General features: G+C 48.5%; 1 protein-coding gene across 2 annotated transcripts in view; it reads right to left on the minus strand.

The window, feature by feature from the left end:
• ANKS6 (ankyrin repeat and sterile alpha motif domain containing 6) overlaps positions 1-24,370 on the minus strand; it is a 255,254-nt gene that overhangs the window by 159,549 nt on the left and 71,335 nt on the right. For both annotated transcript variants that reach the window (XR_010177741.1, XM_063922805.1), the window contains exon 6: positions 9,965-10,110. Coding sequence is in view for 1 of the 2 variants with exons in the window: in XM_063922805.1 (XP_063778875.1) it covers positions 9,965-10,110 (146 nt within the window). In the remaining variant the exon portion in view is untranslated. The remainder of the gene's footprint in view (positions 1-9,964; positions 10,111-24,370) is intronic.

Genomic DNA, 24,370 nt, shown 5'->3' on the forward strand with positions numbered 1-24,370 from the left:
TGAGGACGGCCCTATCTATAGACGGTACCGCCACTTGTTTTGATAAGCGTGTGAGCGCCTTATCCACCTTAAGGGGTGTTTCCCAACGCGCCCTAACTTCTGGCGGGAAAGGGTATACCGCCCATAATTTTCTATCGGGGGGAACCCACGCATCATCACACACTTTATTTAATTTATCTGATTCAGGAAAAAATAAGATTTTACTTACCGATAAATCTATTTCTCGGAGTCCGTAGTGGATGCTGGGGTTCCTGAAAGGACCATGGGGAATAGCGGCTCCGCAGGAGACAGGGCACAAAAAGTAAAGCTTTTCCGATCAGGTGGTGTGCACTGGCTCCTCCCCCCATGACCCTCCTCCAGACTCCAGTTAGGTACTGTGCCCGGACGAGCGTACACAATAAGGGAGGATTTTGAATCCCGGGTAAGACTCATACCAGCCACACCAATCACACCGTACAACTTGTGATCTAAACCCAGTTAACAGTATGATAACAGCGGAGCCTCTGAAAGATGGCTTCCTTTAACAATAACCCGAATTAGTTAACAATAACTATGTACAACTTATGCAGATAATCCGCACTTGGGATGGGCGCCCAGCATCCACTACGGACTCCGAGAAATAGATTTATCGGTAAGTAAAATCTTATTTTCTCTATCGTCCTAGTGGATGCTGGGGTTCCTGAAAGGACCATGGGGATTATACCAAAGCTCCCAAACGGGCGGGAGAGTGCGGATGACTCTGCAGCACCGAATGAGAGAACTCCAGGTCCTCCTTAGCCAGAGTATCAAATTTGTAAAATTTTACAAACGTGTTCTCCCCTGACCACGTAGCTGCTCGGCAAAGTTGTAATGCCGAGACCCCTCGGGCAGCCGCCCAAGATGAGCCCACCTTCCTTGTGGAGTGGGCCTTTACAGATTTAGGCTGTGGCAAGCCTGCCACAGAATGTGCAAGTTGGATTGTGCTACAGATCCAACGAGCAATCGTCTGCTTAGACGCAGGAGCACCCATCTTGTTGGGTGCATACAATATAAACAACGAGTCAGATTTTCTGACTCCAGCTGTCCTTGCAATATATATTTTTAATGCTCTGACAACGTCCAGTAACTTGGAGTCCTCCAAGTCACTTGTAGCCGCAGGCACTACAATAGGCTGGTTCAGATGAAATGCTGACACCACCTTAGGGAGAAAATGCGGACGAGTCCGCAGTTCTGCCCTGTCCGAATGGAAAATCAGATATGGGCTTTTGTAAGATAAAGCTGCCAATTCTGACACTCTCCTGGCAGAAGCCAGGGCTAGAAGCATGGTCACTTTCCATGTGAGATATTTCAAATCCACCTTTTTTAGTGGTTCAAACCAATGAGATTTTAGGAAGTCCAAAACCACATTTAGATCCCACGGTGCCACTGGAGGCACCACAGGAGGCTGTATATGCAGCACTCCCTTAACAAAGGTCTGGACTTCAGGGACTGAAGCCAATTCTTTTTGAAAGAAAATCGACAGGGCCGAAATTTGAACCTTAATAGATCCCAATTTGAGACCCATTGACAATCCTGATTGCAGGAAATGTAGGAATCGACCCAGTTGAAATTCCTCCGTCGGAGCACTCCGATCTTCGCACCACGCAACATATTTTCGCCAAATTCGGTGATAATGTTGCACGGTTACTTCCTTCCTTGCTTTAATCAAAGTAGGAATGACTTCTTCCGGCATGCCTCTTTCCTTTAGGATCCGGCGTTCAACCGCCATGCCGTCAAACGCAGCCGCGGTAAGTCTTGAAACAGACAGGGACCCTGCTGAAGCAAGTCCCTCCTTAGAGGTAGAGGCCACGGATCTTCCGTGATCATCTCTTGAAGTTCCGGGTACCAAGTCCTCCTTGGCCAATCCGGAACCACTAGTATCGTTCTTACGCCTCTTTGCCGTATAATTCTCAATACTTTTGGTATGAGAGGCAGAGGAGGAAACACATACACCGACTGGTACACCCAAGGCGTTACCAGCGCGTCCACAGCTATTGCCTGCGGATCTCTTGACCTGGCGCAATACCTGTCCAGTTTTTTGTTGAGGCGAGACGCCATCATGTCCACCATTGGTCTTTCCCAACGGGTTACCAGCATGTGGAAGACTTCTGGATGAAGTCCCCACTCTCCCGGGTGAAGATCGTGTCTGCTGAGGAAGTCTGCTTCCCAGTTGTCCACTCCCGGGATGAACACTGCTGACAGTGCTATCACATGATTCTCTGCCCAGCGAAGAATCCTTGCAGCTTCTGCCATTGCCCTCCTGCTTCTTGTGCCGCCCTGTCTGTTCACATGGGCGACTGCCGTGATGTTGTCCGACTGGATCAATACCGGTTTTCCCTGAAGCAGAGGTTCTGCCTGGTTTAGAGCATTGTATATTGCTCTTAGTTCCAGAATGTTTATGTGAAGAGACGTTTCCAGGCTCGTCCATACTCCCTGGAAGTTTCTTCCTTGTGTGACTGCTCCCCAGCCTCTCAGGCTGGCTTCCGTGGTCACCAGGATCCAATCCTGTATGCCGAATCTGCGGCCCTCCAATAGATGAGCACTCTGCAACCACCACAGAAGAGACACCCTTGTCCTTGGAGACAGGGTTATCCGTAGGTGCATCTGAAGATGCGACCCTGACCATTTGTCCAACAGATCCCTTTGGAAAATTCTTGCGTGGAATCTGCCGAATGGAATCGCTTCGTAAGAAGCCACCATTTTTCCCAGGACTCTTGTGCATTGATGTACAGACACCTTTCCTGGTTTTAGGAGGTTCCTGACAAGCTCGGATAACTCCTTGGCTTTTTCCTCCGGGAGAAAAACCTTTTTCTGAACCGTGTCCAGAATCATCCCTAGGAACAGCAGACGAGTTGTCGGCATTAACTGGGATTTTGGAATATTCAGAATCCACCCGTGCTGTTTTAGCACTTCTTGAGACAGTGCTAATCCCATCTCTAGCTGTTCTCTGGACCTCGCCCTTATTAGGAGATCGTCCAAGTATGGGATAATTAATACGCCTTTTCTTCGAAGAAGACTCATCATCTCGGCCATTACCTTTGTAAAGATCCGAGGTGCCGTGGACAATCCGAACGGCAGCGTCTGAAACTGATAGTGACAGTTTTGTACAACGAACCTGAGGTACCCCTGGTGTGAGGGGTAAATTGGAACGTGGAGATACGCATCCTTGATGTCCAAGGATACCATAAAGTCCCCCTCTTCCAGGTTCGCTATCACTGCTCTGAGTGACTCCATTTTGAACTTGAACTTCTTTATGTACAGGTTCAAGGACTTCAGATTTAGAATAGGCCTTACCGAGCCATCCGGCTTCGGTACCACAAAAAGAGTGGAATAATACCCCTTCCCTTGTTGCAGAAGAGGTACCTTGACTATCACCTGCTGAGAGTACAGCTTGTGAATGGCTTCCAACACCGTCTCCCTTTCGGAGGGGGACGTTGGTAAAGCAGACCTCAGGAAACGGCGAGGTGGATCTGTCTCTAATTCCAACCTGTATCCCTGAGATATTATCTGCAGGATCCAGGGATCTACTTGCGAGTGAGCCCACTGCGCGCTGTAATTTTTGAGACGACCGCCCACCGTCCCCGAGTCCGCTTGAGAAGCCCCAGCGTCATGCTGAGGCTTTTGTAGAAGCCGGGGAGGGCCTCTGATCCTGGGAAGGAGCTGCGTGTTGCTGTCTCTTCCCTCGACCTTTGCCTCGTGGCAAATATGAATAGCCCTTTGCTCTCTTATTTTTAAAGGAACGAAAGGGCTGCGGTTGAAAAGTCGGTGCCTTTTTCTGTTGGGGAGTGACTTGAGGTAGAAAGGTGGATTTCCCGGCTGTAGCCGTGGCCACCAAATCTGATAGACCGACTCCAAATAACTCCTCCCCCTTATACGGCAAAACTTCCATATGCCGTTTTGAATCCGCATCGCCTGTCCACTGTCGCGTCCATAAAGCTCTTCTGGCCGAAATGGACATAGCACTTACCCGTGATGCCAGTGTGCATATATCCCTCTGTGCATCACGCATATAAAGAAATGCATCCTTTATTTGTTCTAACGACAGTAAAATATTGTCCCTGTCCAGGGTATCAATATTTTCAATCAGGGATTCTGACCAAACTACCCCCGCACTGCCCATCCAGGCAGTTGCTACAGCTGGTCGTAGTATAACACCTGCATGTGTGTATATACTTTTTTGGATATTTTCCATCCTCCTATCTGATGGATCTTTAAGTGCGGCCGTCTCAGGAGAGGGTAACGCCACTTGTTTAGATAAGCGTGTTAGCGCCTTGTCCACCCTAGGAGGTGTTTCCCAGCGCTCCCTAACCTCTGGCGGGAAAGGGTATAATGCCAATAATTTCTTTGAAATTATCAGCTTTTTATCAGGGGCAACCCACGCTTCATTACACACGTCATTTAGTTCTTCTGATTCAGGAAAAACTATAGGTAGTTTTTTCATACCCCACATAATACCCTGTTTAGTGGTACCTGTAGTATCAGCTAAATGTAACGCCTCCTTCATTGCCAAAATCATATAACGTGTGGCCCTACTGGAAAATACGGTTGATTCGTCACCGTCACCACTGGAGTCATCGCCTGTGTCTGGGTCTGTGTCGACCGACTGAGGCAAAGGGCGTTTCACAGCCCCTGACGGTGTTTGAGTCGCCTGGACAGGCACTAATTGATTGTCCGGCCGTCTCATGTCGTCAAACGACTGCTTTAGCGTGTTGACACTATCCCGTAGTTCCATAAATAAAGGCATCCATTCTGGTGTCGACCCCCTAGGAGGTGACATCCCCATATTTGGCAATTGCTCCGCCTCCACACCAATATCGTCCTCATACATGTCGACACACACGTACCGACACACAGCAGACACACAGGGAATGCTCCTAATGAAGACAGGACCCACTAGCCCTTTGGGGAGACAGAGGGAGAGTTTGCCAGCACACACCAAAAGCGCTATATATATATCAGGGATAGCCTTATAATAAGTGCTCCCCTATAGCTGCTTTGTTATATAAAAATATCGCCATAAATTTGCCCCCCCTCTCTGTTTTACCCTGTTTCTGTAGTGCAGTGCAGGGGAGAGACCTGGGAGCCGTCCTGACCAGCGGAGCTGTGAGAGGAAATGGCGCCGTGTGCTGAGGAGATAGGCCCCGCCCCTTTTCCGGCGGGCTCGTCTCCCGCTATTTTGAGAAATCAGGCAGGGGTTAAATATCTCCATATAGCCTCTAGGGCTATATGTGAGGTATTTTTAGCCTTTATAGGTACTCATTTTGCCTCCCAGGGCGCCCCCCTCCCAGCGCCCTGCACCCTCAGTGACTGCCGTGTGAAGTGTGCTGAGAGGAAAATGGCGCACAGCTGCAGTGCTGTGCGCTACCTTTAGAAGACTGCAGGAGTCTTCAGCCGCCGATTCTGGACCTCTTCTGTCTTCAGCATCTGCAAGGGGGCCGGCGGCGCGGCTCCGGTGACCATCCAGGCTGTACCTGTGATCGTCCCTCTGGAGCTTGATGTCCAGTAGCCAAGAAGCCAATCCATCCTGCACGCAGGTGAGTTGACTCCTTCTCCCCTCAGTCCCTCGCTGCAGTGATCCTGTTGCCAGCAGGAATCACTGTAACATAAAAAACCTAGCTAAACTTTCTCTAAGCAGCTCTTTAGGAGAGCCACCTAGATTGCACCCTTCTCGGCCGGGCACAAAAATCTAACTGGAGTCTGGAGGAGGGTCATGGGGGGAGGAGCCAGTGCACACCACCTGATCGGAAAAGCTTTACTTTTTGTGCCCTGTCTCCTGCGGAGCCGCTATTCCCCATGGTCCTTTCAGGAACCCCAGCATCCACTAGGACGATAGAGAAACTATGGTAGTTTTTTCACATCCCACATAATACCCTCTTTTGTGGTACTTGTAGTATCAGAAATATGTAACACCTCCTTCATTGCCTTTAACGTGTGGCCCTAATAAGGAATACGTTTGTTTATTCACCGTCGACACTGGATTCAGTGTCCCTGTCTGTGTCTGTGTCGACCGACTAAAGTAAACGGGCGTTTTAAAACCCCTGACGGTGTTTTTGAGACGTCTGGACCGGTACTAATTGTTTGTCGGCCGTCTCATGTCGTCAACCGACCTTGCAGCGTGTTGACATTATCACGTAATTTCCTAAATAAGCCATCCATTCCGGTGTCGACTCCCTAGAGAGTGACATCACCATTACAGGCAATTGCTCCGCCTCCTCACCAACATCGTCCTCCTACATGTCGACACACACGTACCGACACACAGCACACACACAGGGAATGCTCTGATAGAGGACAGGACCCACTAGCCCTTTGGAGAGACAGAGGGAGAGTTTGCCAGCACACACCAAAAACGCTATAATTATATAGGGACAACCTTATATAAGTGTTTTCCCTTATAGCATCTTAATATATATAAGCATATCGCCAAATTAGTGCCCCCCCTCTCTGTTTTAACCCTGTTTCTGTAGTGCAGTGCAGGGGAGAGCCTGGGAGCCTTCCCTCCAGCCTTTCTGTGAGGGAAAATGGCGCTGTGTGCTGAGGAGATAGGCCCCGCCCCTTTTTCGGCGGCCTCGTCTCCCGCTCTTAACGGATTCTGGCAGGGGTTAAATATCTCCATATAGCCTCCGGAGGCTATATGTGAGGTATTTTTAGCCAAATTAGGTATTCATTTGCCTCCCAGGGCGCCCCCCTCCCAGCGCCCTGCACCCTCAGTGACTGCCGTGTGAAGTGTGCTGAGAGGAAAATGGCGCACAGCTGCAGTGCTGTGCGCTACCTTTAGAAGACTGAGGAGTCTTCTGCCGCCGATTCTGGACCTCTTCTTACTTCAGCATCTGCAAGGGGGCCGGCGGCAAGGCTCCGGTGACCATCCAGGCTGTACCTGTGATCGTCCCTCTGGAGCTGATGTCCAGTAGCCAAGAAGCCAATCCATCCTGCACGCAGGTGAGTTCACTTCTTCTCCCCTCTGTCCCTCGTTGCAGTGATCCTGTTACCAGCAGGACTCACTGTAAAGTAAAAAACCTAAGCTAAACTTTCTCTAAGCAGCTCTTTAGGAGAGCCACCTAGAATTGCACCCTTCTCGGCCGGGCACAAAAATCTAACTGGCTTGGAGGAGGGTCATAGGGGGAGGAGCCAGTGCACACCACCTGATCGGAAAGCTTTACTTTTGTGCCCTGTCTCCTGCGGAGCCGCTATTCCCCATGGTCCTTTCAGGAACCCCAGCATCCACTAGGACGATAGAGAAACATAGTTATAACCCGAGCCTGGCACGCTGAGCCAATCTCAGGAGACACCTAACTGGCAGAAAATGGCGACCAGACACCCGGGATAAGTGTCCTTGAGTTCTAATACTTCTATTCCTTTGAAGAATGTTTCCCTCCTGTACTTTTGTTTAAAACCTTGGTATATTTGAAAGTTTGTTATGTCCCCCTTTCTCTTCCCTGCTCCAAACTATACATCTTAAGATCTTTTGTTCTTTCCGGGTAAGTTTGTGATATAAGATATAAGTAAGTAATGGATGTGGATCAGGTGGGTGCGCTTTCGCAGTGCAGGGCAGATCCCAATGTATACAATCATATGGGTAGTTGATAATAAATGGAAGAAAACAATAGATAAGTGGAAATAAAATAAAATAAAATAACATTGAATAACTTTCCTTCACGGTATAGGCGTCTGTGTGGTTCTTTGCCTCTTTCACAGCATATGCGCAGACCGTGATCCATATGTAAACATAATTAATAGTAGAACAGTGTAATTCCGCAAAGTAACAATTTATTACATCAAGGTTTAAATAAAATAGCATTCGCTACAATAAAGTGGTGTACTGGCAAGAAGTGCGCAATGCAGTAGCAAGGTCAAAGTGCAGTGCCTTGAGAAAGGGAATTGCTACCCGAAATGCAATCGCCAGCAGGTGACTAACCTACCTTTTATACCTGTGACGTTCCAGATCCTGGAGCAAAGAAGGTCCTAGAAACCAGTTCCGGGGCCCGTTTCATTACTAACATCTTGAGAGGCCTGATTTTCAGGTGTGGTATGTAAGGTCAACAGTTAGTAGGTCGACAGTGTTTGGGTCGATACACTATTGGTCGACAGGGATGCTAGGTCGACAGGTCAAAAGGTCGACATGCGTTTTTGACTTTTTTTGGTGTCTTTTTCTCCGTACAGTGACCGGGAACCCCAATTAGTGCACCGTGTCCCCTCACATGGCTCGTTTCGCTCATCATGCTTCAGGCTACCTTTCCCAATTGTAGTCCACGTGGATCATAAAGTATGAAAAAGTAAAAAAAAAAAATTGGAAAAAACCTCATGTTGACCTTTTGACATGTGCACCCCTTACACCCCTCAGTGTCAGTGACACTGAACACCCACTGCACTGCACAGCACTGTCACCTTTTACATTGATTCAGCGTCCAGACATTACCCTCCGCGATATCACCCACTCTATTCGTTACATTAGCCATCTTGGGGCTTCCAAGCTGGCAGCCCAGGAGCTGTGTTGTGGAGTCAGGGCCTCTAGGGATTTGGAAGCGGCTGTGGCAGGGTAGGCACTTCTGTGACATCACGCGCAGAGGAGGCTCCGGGGCTCAGAGTATGCGGCGCAGGGAGGGCTATGAAAGCCTTCCACTGCGCTGCTTTCATACACATCTATGCCGGTGGCCGCAGCAGCTTTTGTTCCACCTGCTCCACGGCTAGGGAGTGGGGATTGTTGATGCCGGAGGGGGCATACGGACTGGCAGAAGAAGGACTGAGGACGCTGTAGTAAGAGAAAAGTTTTTTCCCATATCTACAGTGCAGAGACTTGCTTCATAAACTCCAACTGTACCTTTTGGCAGGTACAGTACTGCAGCTCCATCAGCCCCATTGTTAATCCTGCTCTGAGAAAACACAGCAGCCAAAGGGAAGAGCCTCCCAAATGGATGTAACCTGTGTGGGAGGGCGTTTCTCGTCCAATCAGCTGTGGACTGGGTGTGATAGACCTGCTGTTAACCCAATGAGAGCTCCTAGCCATGCCCAGCGTTATTCACACAGTCACAGAGTGACAGATCTGGGCTATTATATAGGAAATTATGAACAAGTAACCATTGTTATTAATACTGCTAAAAGTAAAATCCATTTCTATCTATTGAGCAAAATGTGATCTGGCGCTGCTATATATAATTAAGTTATTAAGTAAACATTCTGGCCAATCCTGAGAAAAATTTGATTGCTGATAAAGTAAGCAGCATATGGACATTTAATGCTGGCTTATTCATTTCATTCTACATTTTGATAAAGTGTCCAAGTTCATCTCTAAAGAGATCAGTTAACGTAAACTGAAACGCAGAACTTCGGCCCTCATTTCGAGTTGATCGCTCGCTATCTGCTTTTAGCAGCAGTGAAAACGCTAAGCCGCCGCCCTCTGGGAGTGTATCTTAGCTTAGCAGAAGTGCGAACGAAAGGATCGCAGAACGGCACCAAAATTTTTTTAAGCTACAGACCTACTCCTACCTAATCACTTCAGTCTATTTAGTTCCTGTTTTTACGTCACAAACACGCCCTGCGTTCGGCCAGCCACTCCCCCGTTTCCCCAGGCACGCCTGCGTTTTTATCTGACACACCTGCGTTTTTCAGCACACTCCCGGAAAACGGTCAGTTACCACCCAGAAACGCCCCATTCCTGTCAATCACTCACCGATCAGCAGTGCAACTGAAAAGCGTCGCTAGACCTTGTGTGAAACTGCATCGGCTTTTGTGAAAGTACTTTGCGCGTGTGCACTGTGTACCATACGCATGCGCAGAAGTGCCGATTTTTTGCCTGATCGCCGCGCTGCGAACAACGGCAGCTAGCGATCAACTCGGAATGAGGGCCTTTGCTCTTTTGGTGAGCAATATGAAAATGGTGCAAATTACTAATTTCTAAGATAATAAATAATGATTTCAATACATTCTACTTAAACATGTTTGACACTACCTTTAATCCAGCTCTGTCGTCAGGTGGAAGTGGAATGTTATAAGATGGTTTGCTCTTAGAATTGAGAAATAATTTAGTCTTTTGTTTTGACTTTTCTTTGTCCACTTGCAGACAGACAGATGCCAGTAGTCGAACCAGCTCAGTGTCTACCAGGAGAGAAAAACAAACAAAACATCATTATGCTCCATTCAACATAATATTGATGACAAAGATATCACACACAGACAGAGCTTGCTCATAGGCAGTGTCCACTGCTTTCCACCCCTGGAGGAGAAAAGTGGAAATACCTGTTCTACTTCAACACCTTGTGATTTTCTATATGTCTCCTCCGCCAGGTGCTTGGAGCAATGTACCATGTGCCAGGCCCAGGAAGTCTGCGTCCAATGACACAGAGCATGGGCTCGGCATGCCTATAAAGCATCCTGTTTGCCGCTCACAAACACTGCAGCATGTCAATCATGCTGCAGCTAAGGGGGTACTGCAAGGGGTCACACAGAACGAGCCCTGTAATCGGATTTGGACATAAACCATCAGGATTGCATACAAATCCGAATCATGCCCCATAGAAGTAGTTCCATCCATGGAACAGACATTTTCTACTACTAATAAAAAAAAATATGAGAGAAGACATAAAAGTTTATCATCTAGTTGTACAATGAATAACGTATTATTAATAAGTTACTGGAAATGTACATATGTATTGTGAATTAACTAAAAATAAGAATTTAATACCTACCGGTCATTCCTTTTCTCGTAGTCTGTAGTGGATACTGGGATTCTCTACTTTAGTATCATGGGGTATAGATCAGGTCCACTGGAGCCTGGCACTTTAAAACCTTTAGTGTATGTATGTGTGTGCTGTCTCCTCCCCTCTATGCCTCTCCTACCAGACTCAGTCTAGGAAAACTGTGCCCGAGGAGACGGACATACCATGAGAGAAGGACTAAATACAACAGCTGTGAGGCAACAAGCCAACACACAACCATAACCAAAAGGAGGGTGCTAACCAGAACAGAGGATAGCAACACCAACCAAACAAGGATAGCACAGCTAACCCAACAACATAATGGGACCGCAACGGCGGGCCAACCAAATACTAACGCAGGTAAGCAGGAATCGAAGCACTGAGGCGGGCACCCAGTGTCCACTACGGACTACAAGAAAAGGAATTACCGGTAGGTATAAAATTTTCTCTTACGTCCTAGTGGATAGTGGGATTCTGAACTTTAGTACCATGGGGAAGTTCCAAAGCTCCCAAACGGGTGGGAGAGTGCAGAGACCCCTGTAAAACTGCCTGACCAAACTGAAGGTCATCCTTGGCCAAGGCATCGAACCGAAAGAATTTTACAAAAAAAGTGTTCAAACCAGACCAAGTAGCAGCTCAGCACAACTGCGGGCAGCCACCCAGGTAGAGCCCACAGACCTCGTCGAGTGGGCCTGAATAGACGTCAGCAAAGGCAGAGCCGCAGAAGTATAGGCCCGTTGAATGGTCAACCTGAGCCAATGAGCAATTGATTGCTTAGAAGCCGGACGACCAATCTTGGTGGCATCATAAAGGACAAACAGCAAATCAGATTTCCAGATGAGGAGCCATCCTTCTGACATAAATCTTCAGAGCCATCACCACATCCAAGGTCTCTGGCCCAATGGAAGCGTCAGAAAACGCCGGAACCACAAAGGGGTTGATTCACATGAAAAGCTGAAACCACTTTTGGCAAAAACTGAGGACGGGTCCTGAGTTCCGCCCTGTCTTCATGACTTTTCAATAAGGGATCTTACAGGATAAGGCCCCCAATTCAGAGACACGTCTTGCAGACGCCAATGACATTAACATCACAGTCTTCCAGGTGAGAAATTTTAACTCCACCCTATGCAAGGGTTCAAACTAGTCTAACTGAAGAAAAGACAAAACCACATTGAGATCCCACTGAGTTGTGGGAGGTACAAAGGGCGGTTGCATATGATAAACTCCTTTTATAAAGGTTTGTACTTCCGGCAACATCTTTCTACTTTCAAACCAGGAAACATACTTCTTCCAGATACGATAATAATGTTTTGACGTTACCATCTTCCTGGCTTGGACCATGGTGGAAACAACCAGGGAGGGGAGACCTTTTCTGGTTAGAATCTCCCTCTCTCAACTTCCAAGCCATCAAACGTAGCTGCTGTAAGTCTGGATAGATGAACGGACCTTGTTGAAGAAGATCCTTTTGGAGCGGTAGAGGCCAGGGATCCTCCAGAGCCATGGTTAGGAGGTCAGAGTACCACGCCAGTCAGACAATCCGGGGCAATTAGAATTGCTTGAACGCTTTCCCTTCTTAGTCTTTTTAGAACCCTTGGGATTAGCGGTAGAGGCGGAAACAGATACACAAACTGGTACCCCCATGGCGTCGTCAGCGCATCCACTGCTACAGCCAGCGGATCCCTCGTTCTGGAACAGTAACGGCACAGCTTCTTGTTGAGACGAGAAGCCATCAGATCTATCTGCGGACAGCCCCACCGGTGGATTAGCTGTTGAAACACCTGGGGATGCAGGCCCTATTCCCAGAAATGGAGGTCGTGTCTGCTGAGGAAGTCCGCTTTTCAGTTGTCTACTCCTGGAATGAATATGGCTGAGATGGCCCTTGCATTGGCCTCCGCCCAGAGGAGGATTTTTGACACTTCTCGCATCGCTGCTCTGCTTCTCGTTTCCCCTTGTCGGTTTATGTATGCCACCGCCATGGCATTGTGCGACTGAACCTGGATCAGCTGACCCCTCAGGAGATGGGAAGCTTGCAGCAGAGCATTGTAAATTGCCCTGAGTTCCAGGACGTTTATCAGCAGAGCCGATTCCTGAACTAACCATCTCCCCTGGAACTGGACCCCTTGGGTCACAGCCCCCCAACCCCGGAGGCTGGCATCCGTTGTGAGTAGGATCCACAAGTGGATATTGAAATTCCTGCCTTCGATCAGGGGAGGAACTTGCAGCCACCATAATAGAGAAATCCGGTAAGGTCACTTCCTGATGCATGTGAAGATGAGACCCTGACCATTTGCCCAGCATATCCAGCTGAAATGGCTGGGCATGAAATCTGCCATATTGGATTGCCTTGTAAGCAGCAACCATCTTGCCCAGCAAGCATATGCAAAGATGAATGGACACCTTGCAAAGGCGAAGCACCGAGAGAACCATAGCCTGGATAATCAAGGCCTTGTCGATCGGAAGAAACACCTTTTGAGACACAGTATCCAGTATCATTCCCAGGAACTGAAGACGTTGGGTCAGCTCCAGGTGAGATTTCTGGAAGTTTAGAATCCACCCATGATCCGTAAGCAGGCGAGTCGTCAGATCGATGCTGTGCAATAGACGCTCCCTGGACATAGCCTTTATCAGGAGATCGTCCAAGTAGGGGACTATGTTGACTCCCATTATGCGCAGTTGCAGCATCATCTCCGTTATTACTTTGGTGAAGACCCTTGGAGCTGTGGACAGGCAAAAGGGAAAGGCCTGAAACTGGAAATGGTCATCGAAAATGGCAAACCTGAGGTAAGCCTGATGAGTGGGCCACATAGGGATGTGTAGGTAAGCATCTACGCCAGACCTGGGCAAAGTACGGCCCGCAGGCCACATACGGCCCTTTGTCAATCCCTGTCCGGCCCGCACCTCCCTGCACCATAGATTTATCATTAATGCATGTGTGGGGTATTGTGCGCCGCCCAGGACGTATTGTGCGCCGCCCAGGACGTAAGCTATTATGCATGTGTGGGGTATTGTGCGCCGCCCAGGACGTGAGCTAATGTGCTCCAGGAAGTGAGCAGATCAAGCCACTGGCCACTGGGGTATTGTGATCCGCCCAGGTCGGACGTGAGTAGATCAAGCCAGCCTGAGGATCAGAGGTATTGTGCCCAGGACGTGAGCGCCACTGGGGTATTGTGCGCCGCCACAAGATCTGAGGGCACCCCAGATGGGAAGCTACCACCCAGTTCCAGCTGCCCAGCGGACTCCGCCGACGCTACCACCCAGTTCCAGCCGCCCAGCGGACCCCGCCCTGGACGTCCCACAGCTGTCACATCCTCCGCTACCGTGAGCAGATCAAGCCAGCCTGAGGATCAGGGGTATTGTGCCCAGGACGTGAGTGCCACTGGGATATTGTGCTCCGCCACAAGATCTGAGGCCACCCCAGATGGGAAGAGGAGATATCGCCGATGCTACCACCCAGTTCCAGTCGCCCAGCGGACCCCGCCCTAGACGTCCCGCAGCTGCCACGTCCTCAGCTCCTACCTTGAGACACTGCCTAAACGTGAGTGATACCGCCTATTTATTAAATACTGTCCCCCAAAAAAATAAGAATTTACTTACCGATAATTCTATTTCTCATAGTCCGTAGTGGATGCTGGGACTTCCGTAAGGACCATGGAGAACAGCGGCTCCGCAGGAGACTGGGCACAAAAAGTAAAAGCTTTAGACTAGCTGGTGTGCACTGGCTCCTCCCCCTATGACCCTCCTCCAAGCCTCAGTTAGGATACTGTGCCCGGACGAGCGTACATAATAAGGAAGGATTTTGAATCCCGGGTAAGACTCATACCAGCCACACCAATCACACTGTACAACCTGTGATCTGAACCCAGTTAACAGTATGATAAACGTAGGAGCCTCTGAAAAGATGGCTCACAACAATAAACAACCCGATTTTTTGTAACAATAACTATATACAAGTATTGCAGACAATCCGCATTTGGGATGGGCGCCCAGCATCCACTACGGACTATGAGAAATAGAATTATCGGTAAGTAAATTCTTATTTTCTCTGACGTCCTAGTGGATGCTGGGACTTCCGTAAGGACCATGGGGATTATACCAAAGCTCCCAAACGGGCGGGAGAGTGCGGATGACTCTGCAGCACCGAATGAGAGAACTCCAGGTCCTCCTCAGCCAGGGTATCGAATTTGTAAAATTTTGCAAACGTGTTTGCCCCTGACCAAGTAGCTGCTCGGCAAAGTTGTAAGGCCGAGACCCCTCGGGCAGCCGCCCAAGATGAGCCCACTTTTCTTCTGGAATGGGCTTTAACAGATTTTGGCTGTGGCAGTCCTGCCACAGAATGTGCAAGCTGAATTGTACTACAAATCCAACGAGCAATCGTCTGCTTAGAAGCAGGAGCACCCAGCTTGTTGGGTGCATACAGGATAAACAGCGAGTCAGATTTTCTGACTCCAGCCGTCCTGGAAACATATATTTTCAGGGCCCTGACTACGTCCAACAACTTGGAGTCCTCCAAGTCCCTAGTAGCCGCAGGCACCACAATAGGTTGGTTCATGTGAAACGCTGAAACCACCTTAGGGAGAAATTGAGGACGAGTCCTCAATTCTGCCCTGTCTGAATGAAAAATTAGGTAAGGGCTTTTATATGACAAAGCCGCCATTTCTGAGACACGCCTGGCTGACGCCAGAGCTAACAGCATGACCACCTTCCATGTGAGATATTTTAATTCCACAGTGGTGAGTGGTTCAAACCAATGTGATTTTAGGAACCCTAAAACCACATTGAGATCCCAAGGTGCCACTGGTGGCACAAAAGGAGGTTGTATATGCAGTACCCCCTTGACAAACGTCTGAACTTCAGGCAATGAAGCCAGTTCTTTATGGAAGAAGATCGACAGGGCCGAAATTTGAACCTTAATGGATCCTAATTTTAGGCCCATAGACAGTCCTGCTTGCAGGAAATGCAGGAAACGACCCAGTTGAAATTCCTCTGTGGGGGCCTTCTTAGCCTCACACCAGGAAACATATTTTCGCCAAATGCGGTGATAATGTTTCGCAGTTACATCCTTCCTGGCTTTGATCAGGGTAGGGATGACTTCATCTGGAATGCCTTTTTCCATCAGGATCCGGCATTCAACCGCCATGCCGTCAAACGCAGCCGCGGTAAGTCTTGGAACAGACAAGGTCCCTGCTGGAGCAGGTCCTTTCTTAGAGGTAGAGGCCACGGGTCCTCCGTGAGCATCTCTTGCAGTTCCGGGTACCAAGTTCTTCTTGGCCAATCCGGAGCCACGAGTATAGTCTTCACTCCTCTCCTTCTTATGATTCTCAGTACTTTTGGAATGAGAGGCAGAGGAGGGAACACATACACCGACTGGTACACCCACGGTGTTACCAGAGCGTCCACCGCTATTGCCTGAGGGTCCCTTGACCTGGCGCAATATCTGTCCAGTTTTTTGTTGAGACGGGACGCCATCATGTCCACCTTTGGTTTTTCCCAACGGTTTACAATCACTTGAAAGACTTCTGGGTGAAGTCCCCACTCCCCCGGGTGGAGGTCGTGTCTGCTGAGGAAGTCTGCTTCCCAGTTGTCCACTCCCGGAATGAACACTGCTGACAGTGCCACCACATGATTTTCCGCCCAGCGAAGAATCCTTGCAGCTTCTGCCATTGCCCTCCTGCTTCTTGTGCCGCCCTGTCTGTTGACGTGGGCGACTGCCGTGATGTTGTCCGATTGGATCAATACCGACTGACCCTGAAGCAGAGGCCTTGCTTGACTTAGGGCATTGTAAATGGCCCTTAGTTCCAGGATATTTATGTGAAGAGACGTTTCCATGCTTGACCACAAGCCCTGGAAATTTCTTCCCTGTGTGACTGCTCCCCAGCCTCTCAGGCTGGCATCGGTGGTCACCAGCATCCAATCCTGAATGCCGAATCTGCGGCCCTCTAGAAGATGAGCACTCTGTAACCACCACAGGAGAGACACCCTTGTCCTTGGAGATAGGGTTATCCGCTGATGCATCTGAAGATGCGATCCGGACCATTTGTCCAGCAGATCCCACTGAAAAGTTCTTGCATGGAATCTTCCGAATGGAATCGCTTCGTAAGAAGCCACCATTTTTCCCAGGACTCTCGTGCATTGATGCACTGACACTTGGCCTGGTTTTAGGAGTTTCCTGACTAGCTCGGATAACTCCCTGGCCTTCTCCTCCGGGAGAAACACCTTTTTCTGGACTGTGTCCAGAATCATCCCCAGGAACAGTAGACGTGTTGTTGGAATCAGCTGTGATTTTGGGATATTTAGGATCCACCCGTGCTGACGTAGCACTACCTGAGATAGTGCTACTCCGACCTCTAACTGTTCCCTGGACCTTGCCCTTATCAGGAGATCGTCCAAGTAAGGGATAATTAAGACGCCTTTTCTTCGAAGAAGAATCATCATTTCGGCCATTACCTTGGTAAAGACCCGTGGTGCCGTGGACAATCCAAACGGCAGCGTCTGAAACTGATAATGACAGTTTTGTACCACAAACCTGAGGTACCCTTGGTGAGAAGGGTAGATTGGGACATGGAGATAAGCATCTTTGATGTCCAGAGACACCATATAGTCCCCTTCTTCCAGGTTCGCTATCACTGCTCTGAGTGACTCCATCTTGAATTTGAACCTTTTTATGTAAGTGTTCAAGGATTTTAGATTTAAAATTGGTCTCACCGAGCCGTCCGGCTTCGGTACCACAAACAGCGTGGAATAATACCCCTTTCCCTGTTGTAGGAGGGGTACCTTGATTATCACCTGCTGGGAATACAGCTTGTGAATAGCTTCCACTACCGCCTCCCTGTCGGAGGGAGACGTTGGTAGAGCAGACTTCAGGAACCGGCGAGGGGGAGACGTCTCGAATTCCAATTTGTACCCCTGTGATACTACCTGCAGGATCCAGGGGTCCACTTGCGAGTGAGCCCACTGCGCGCTGAAATTCTTGAGACGGCCCCCCACCGTGCCTGAGTCCGCTTGTAAGGCCCCAGCGTCATGCTGAAGACTTGGCAGAAGCGGGGGAGGGCTTCTGCTCCTGGGAAGAGGCTGCCTGGTGCAGTCTTTTTCCCCTTCCTCTGCCCCGGGGCAGAAATGAGTGGCCTTTTGCCCGCTTGACCTTATGGGAACGAAAGGACTGAGTTTGAAAAGACGGTGTCTTTTTCTGCTGAGAGGTGACCTGGGGTAAAAAGGTGGATTTTCCAGCCGTTGCTGTGGCCACCAGGTCCGATAGACCGACCCCAAATAACTCCTCCCCTTTATACGGCAATACTTCCATATGTCATTTGGAATCCGCATCACCTGACCACTGTCGCGTCCATAACGCTCTTCTGGCAGAAATGGACATCGCACTCACTCTAGATGCCAGGGTGCAAATATCCCTCTGTGCATCTCGCATATATAGTAATGCATCCTTTAAATGCTCTATAGTTAATAATATACTGTCCCTATCCAGGGTATCAATATTTTCAGTCAGGGAATCCGACCGAGCCACTCCAGCACTGCACATCCAGGCTGAGGCGATTGCTGGTCGCAGTATAACACCAGTATGTGTGTATATACCTTTTAGGATATTTTCCAGCCTTCTATCAGCTGGTTCCTTAAGGGCGGCCGTATCGGGAGACGGTAACGCCACTTGTTTTGATAAGCGTGTGAGCGCCTTATCTACCCTAGGGGGTGTTTCCCAACGCGCCCTAACCTCTGGCGGGAAAGGGTATAGTGCCAATAATTTATTAGAAATCAGCAGTTTTTTATCGGGGGAAAACCACGCTTTATCACACACCTCATTTAATTCATCTGATTCAGGAAAAACTACTGGTAGTTTTTTCACACCCCACATAATACCCTTTTTTGTGGTACTTGTAGTGTCAGAAATATTCAATGCCTCCTTCATTACCGTGATCATGTAACGTGTGGCCCTACTGGACATTACGTTTGTCTCCTCACCGTCGACACTGGATTCAGTATCCGTGTCTGGGTCTGTGTCGACCATCTGAGGTAACGGGCGTTTTAGCGCCCCCGACGGTGTCTGAGACGCCTGAACAGGCACTAATTGATTTGCCGGCTGTCTCATGTTGTCAACAGTTTTTTGCAAAGTGCTGACACTGTCACGTAATTCTTTAAATACGACCATCCAGTCAGGTGTCGACTCCCTAGGGGGTGACATCACTAACACAGGCAATTGCTCTGCTTCCACATCATTTTCCTCCTCATACATGTCGACACAATCGTACCGACACCCAGCACACACACAGGGAATGTTCTGAAAGAGGACAGGACCCCACGAGCCCTTTGGGGAGACAGAGGGAGAGTTTGCCAGCACACACCAGAGCGCTATATATATATATACAGGGATAACCTTATGTAAGTGTTACTCCCTTTATAGCTGCTGTTTTATATTAGCTGCCAATAGTGCCCCCCCTCTCTTGTTTTACCCCGATTCTGTAGCAGGACTGCAGGGGAGAGTCTGGGAGCCTTCCTTCCAGCGGAACTGTGAGGGAAAATGGCGCTTGTGTGCTGAGGAGATAGGCTCCGCCCCCTTCACGGCGGCCTTTTCTCCCGCTTTTTTTAGGAAAACTGGCAGAGGTGAAATGCATCCATATAGCCCAGGAGCTATATGTGATGTATTTCTTTAGCCATATAAGGTTTAAACATGTTTTATTGCGTCTCAGGGCGCTCCCCCCCAGCGCCCTGCACCCTCAGTGACCGGAGTGTGAAGTGTGCTGAGAGCAATGGCGCACAGCTGCAGTGCTGTGCGCTACCTTATCTGAAGACAGGAACGTCTTCTGCCGCCGATTTCTCCGGACCTCTTCGCTCTTCTGGCTCTGTAAGGGGGCCGGCGGCGCGGCTCCGGGACCCATCCAGGCTGAACCTGTGATCGTCCCTCTGGAGCTAATGTCCAGTAGCCAAGAAGCCCAATCCACTCTGCACGCAGGTGAGTTCGCTTCTTCTCCCCTTAGTCCCACGATGCAGTGAGCCTGTTGCCAGCAGGACTCACTGAAAATAAAAAACCTATTTAAACTTTTACTTCTAAGCAGCTCAGGAGAGCCACCTAGCATGCACCCTTCTCGTTCGGGCACAAAAATCTAACTGAGGCTTGGAGGAGGGTCATAGGGGGAGGAGCCAGTGCACACCAGCTAGTCTAAAGCTTTTACTTTTTGTGCCCAGTCTCCTGCGGAGCCGCTATTCCCCATGGTCCTTACGGAAGTCCCAGCATCCACTAGGACGTCAGAGAAATGTGGGCTCACATTAAAAATAGAAAAGTTGATTCCGAATGCCGCGTTTTAAACAAGGCATGGACTGTTAAATATTTCTTTACAGAAATCAAGGGTAAAGCCCTGTGCTTAGTTTGTGGTACACAAGTCGCTGTGTTTAAAGATTACAATCTGAATCGCCACTACGTGACCAAACACGATGATAAATATAAGAACTTATCTGACCAAGAGCGCGCAAAGGAGCCGGGGGCTTTACTAGCCAAGCTGCAAACTCAACAAACGCTTTTTACAAAACTTAGTGCATCCAGAGATACAGCTGCCAAGACAAGTTATGTCATATCTCATAAAATAGCTAGAAAAAGTAAACCGTTTTCTGACAGAGAGTTTATTAAGGAGTGTTTGGTGGACTCTGCTGCGCTAATATGCCCAGAGAAAAAGGGCGCATTTGAGAACATCCCCCTCTCCCGGCGCACTGTAACGAGAAGGGTTGAGGACATCGCGGGAAATCTGGAGTTTCAGCTGAAGAACCGAGCAGTTAAATTGACTGTTTTACCCTGGCTCAGATGAGAGCTGCGATGTACGTGACACTGCCCAGCTACTCATCTTCTTACGGGGGATTACTGCAGACTTCAAAATAACGGAGGAGCTGGCAGCCATGCAGTCAATGAAAGGGACAACAACAGGGAGTGATTTATTAACGGAGGTAAATGCATGTTTGGACAAGTTGGGACTGAAATGGGACAAACTTGTAGGCGTGACAACAGATGGTTGTCCAAATCTGACGGGGAAAAATGTTGGACTTTTGAAGAGAATGCAGAATAAAGTGACAGAAATGAACCATGAGCAGAAATTAACATTTTTGCATTGTATTATACATTAGGAAGTGTTGTGTAAGTCAGTATTAAAAATGAACCATGTTGTTGATGTTGTAACTAAAACAGTTAACTTCATCAGAGCAAGAGCACTGAATCACAGACAGTTTGTTGCACTTTTGGATGAAATTGAGACTGAACATCGTGACATCAGCTACCACACATCTGCCAGGTGGCTCAGCCTGGTAAAAGTGCTGAAAGTTTTCTGGGACCTGAGAGAGGAGATCTTGGAGTTCTGTGTGAAGAAGGGAAATGACATCCCTCAGCTTTCAGATGCAGACTGGCTGGTAGACCTTGGTTTTGCTGTAGATGTGACTGCTCAGATGAATGAACTGAATGTCAAACTGCAATGCAAGGGCCTTTTTGTGCATGAAATGTACAGCTCAGTGAAGGCTTTCATGAGAAAGTTGCAGCTTCTCTCAAGCCAAATGGGGGACAATATTCTCACTCACATGCCAACACTAAAGGAAGCCACACCATCAGCTGATCACCTCCACAGGTACACATCCATGTTAGAAGCACTGCATGGTGAGTTTTCAAGGCGATTTAAAGACTTCAAAACACTTGAGAGTGAAATGAACATGGTTTCTTCTCCCTTCACCTGCAGTTTGGATAATGCACCCAATGATGTTCATATGGAACTCATTGACTTGCAGTCTGACACACTTCTGGCAGAGCACTTTAGGTCAGTCTCACTGCTTGAGTTTTACTCTTCACTCAAAGAGGAGAACTTTCTACACATGAGGAGACATGCTCTGAGGATTCTATTCCTCTTTGGATCTACCTACACATGTGAACAGACATTCTCAGTGATGAAGTTCAACAAATCCAGACACAGATCCTCTATCACTGATGATCAGCTCTCAGCTGTCCTTCGCATAGCCACCTCAGACATTCAGCCAGATTTCAGTGCACTTGTTCAAGCCCAAGACAGACTGGATTTTTCTCACTGAACAAGTGAACTGACAACATTAAAAGCATTTATTGCTTTTTGTCTAAAGTTGATCAGTTGCTTATCTTTAACATACCGCAAACACCTCTTTAGTATTTGTGAAGATTAACAAGTTAAAAATAAAATGAAACAGTGATGTAATGCTTGTTTTTGTTTTAAAGTAAACTGTTTATTACTTTTAGACTCTTTTGCATATTTTCCTCTTTGACCTACACCACAATTCATAAATTAAGTTCAAGTTATCATTGGTTCGGCCCTCCAACACAGTTCAGATTTTTCATTTGGCCCCCTACAGAAATTAACTGCCCACCCCTGATCTACGCAAATACGGATTTAGAGACTTCAGGTTTAAGATGGGTCGCACCGAACCGTCCGGTTTTGGAACGACAAAAAGACTGTGGAGTAAAAACCCCTATTGTGGAAGGGAGGTGGTACAGGAACCACCACCCCTGTCCGCAAAAGTTTTTGAATGGCCTCTTGCAAGGTAACTTTTGCTGCGGGCAAAACTGGTAAGCCCGATTTCAAAAATCTGTGAGGAGGAAGTGTTTGAAATTCAAGCCAGTAAACGTGGGTGAATTGTTGAAGGCGAGCACCCACCTGAAAATCGCCCTGGCGCTGGGGCCAACAGTCATGCGGAGGGCTGAGCAGCAGGCGATCCTGTGGTCCAGGGAGGCAGCAGCTGCGCCACCAAGAACTTCGTGGCCTGGGAGATCCATTTATTTAATTTGTCCCCAAACAAGGCATCACCCGTAAAAGGGAAGATTTTCTGCACCGCTGACCACTGACGTAACCATAAAGCTCTGCGTGCCGAAACAGCCTTTATAGCCTCGCTCATAAAATTAGCAGCATCCTGTATGTGTTGTAGCAGAGTAATGACCTCATCCTGGGGCAGAGAGCCTAAACCATTAATAACAGAATCGGACCACATTACCATTGCCCTGGAAATCCACCCACAAAGCAATTGTGGGCCGCTGTGCTACCCCCGCTGCCGTATAATTTGCCTTGAGAGTGGTCTCAATTTTACGGTCAGCAGGTTTTTTAAGGCAGGGCCGGTACTAGGGTGTTTGGCACCCCCCCTGCAAACTATAAATTTGCACCCTACCGCCCATAGTTAATAAAGGGTCAGTGTGCAGTGAAAGTGCGCACCGCAAAAATAGAGTGCCGGACCCCTTGCTATGATACACACACACACACACACACACACACACACACACACACACACACACACACACACACACACACACGTGTGTGTGTATGTGTGTGTTTTATAATATAAAATGTGTGGCTGGGTGCATGTCACAGCTACTTACCGCTGAGGGCATCGGCTCCACTCCACTGATACAGTCTTCTGTCAACTTGGTTTTTACGAAGTCTGAGCCTTCAGATCTGCAGACATGTAAAAGTACAGAATCCTATGACTGTATGAATGGGGATCCGGTCTGAAGATCGACAGTGTCTAGGTCGACAATGTTTAGATCGACCACTATAGGTCGACAGTCACTAGGTCGACATGGATGGAAGGTCGACAGGGTTTCTAGGTCGACATGTGCTAGGTCGACAGGTCTAAAGGTCGACATGAGTTTTTCACATTTTTTTTCTTTTTTTGAATTTTTCATACTTAATGATCCACGTGGACTACAATTGGAACGGTAAAATGTGCCGAGTGAAGCGGTAGTGGAGCGAAGGCACCATGCCCGAAGCATGGCGAGCGAAGCGAGCCATGCGAGGGGACGCGGTGCACTAATTTGGGATCGCGGTCACTCTACGAAGAAAACGACACCAAAAAAAAAAAATTCTTATGTCGACCTTTAGACCTGTCGACCTAGCACATGTCGACCTAGAAACCCTGTCGACCTTCCATCCATGTCGACCTAGTGACTGTCGACCTATAGTGGTCGACCTAGACACTGTCGATTTGATGAACCACACCCGTATGAATGCTAGCACTATGTCAAGTGGAGCCAATATAAATGTGTACCAATCGTAACCACCAGGAGACACAAATCGGCATTGCACTAGGAACCATGTAGTTTCGACAGGCGTTCCTGGGTGGTGATTGGAGGGAGTCTAATGGCGGTAGGCATGTCAATGTCAGGGACTGCGTCAAAAGACTGGCACTGGCAGCTATGATACAATGGACATTCTGAGCACCACAGGGATGCTTTAAATGTCTCATGGTGCAAAGGCTGTTTGGTTGATGGCCCGTCTTCATGCGCACATCGACAGATCTGCATTGCAGCCGGTCTGGCTGCAGCATTAGCATAAAGACATAGTACCAGCTGCTGCATTTACTACAGATCCACCCACCTTTAAATCAGGACCAGTATTAATACACCCCCAACCCACCACCCAGATAGCAATACTATACCCCCATAATATTAATACACACCCACCCCACCTCCCAGATAGCAGTAATATACCCCAATAATACTAACACACCCCCACCCTGATACCAATAATATCCCCCCATATGTTACTGCAACCCCATCCTCTCAACAAAACCCCCACAGATAACATTAATACACCCCCCTACAGTTCCCCATATACTTACCTCAGTATGAAGGAGGCTGCCTGGTCTCAGCAGACTGCGGAGCTGGAGTTCAG

Source organism: Pseudophryne corroboree, chromosome 5, assembly GCF_028390025.1.
Source record: "Pseudophryne corroboree isolate aPseCor3 chromosome 5, aPseCor3.hap2, whole genome shotgun sequence".
In the NCBI taxonomy this organism is placed as follows: Eukaryota; Metazoa; Chordata; class Amphibia; order Anura; family Myobatrachidae; genus Pseudophryne; species Pseudophryne corroboree.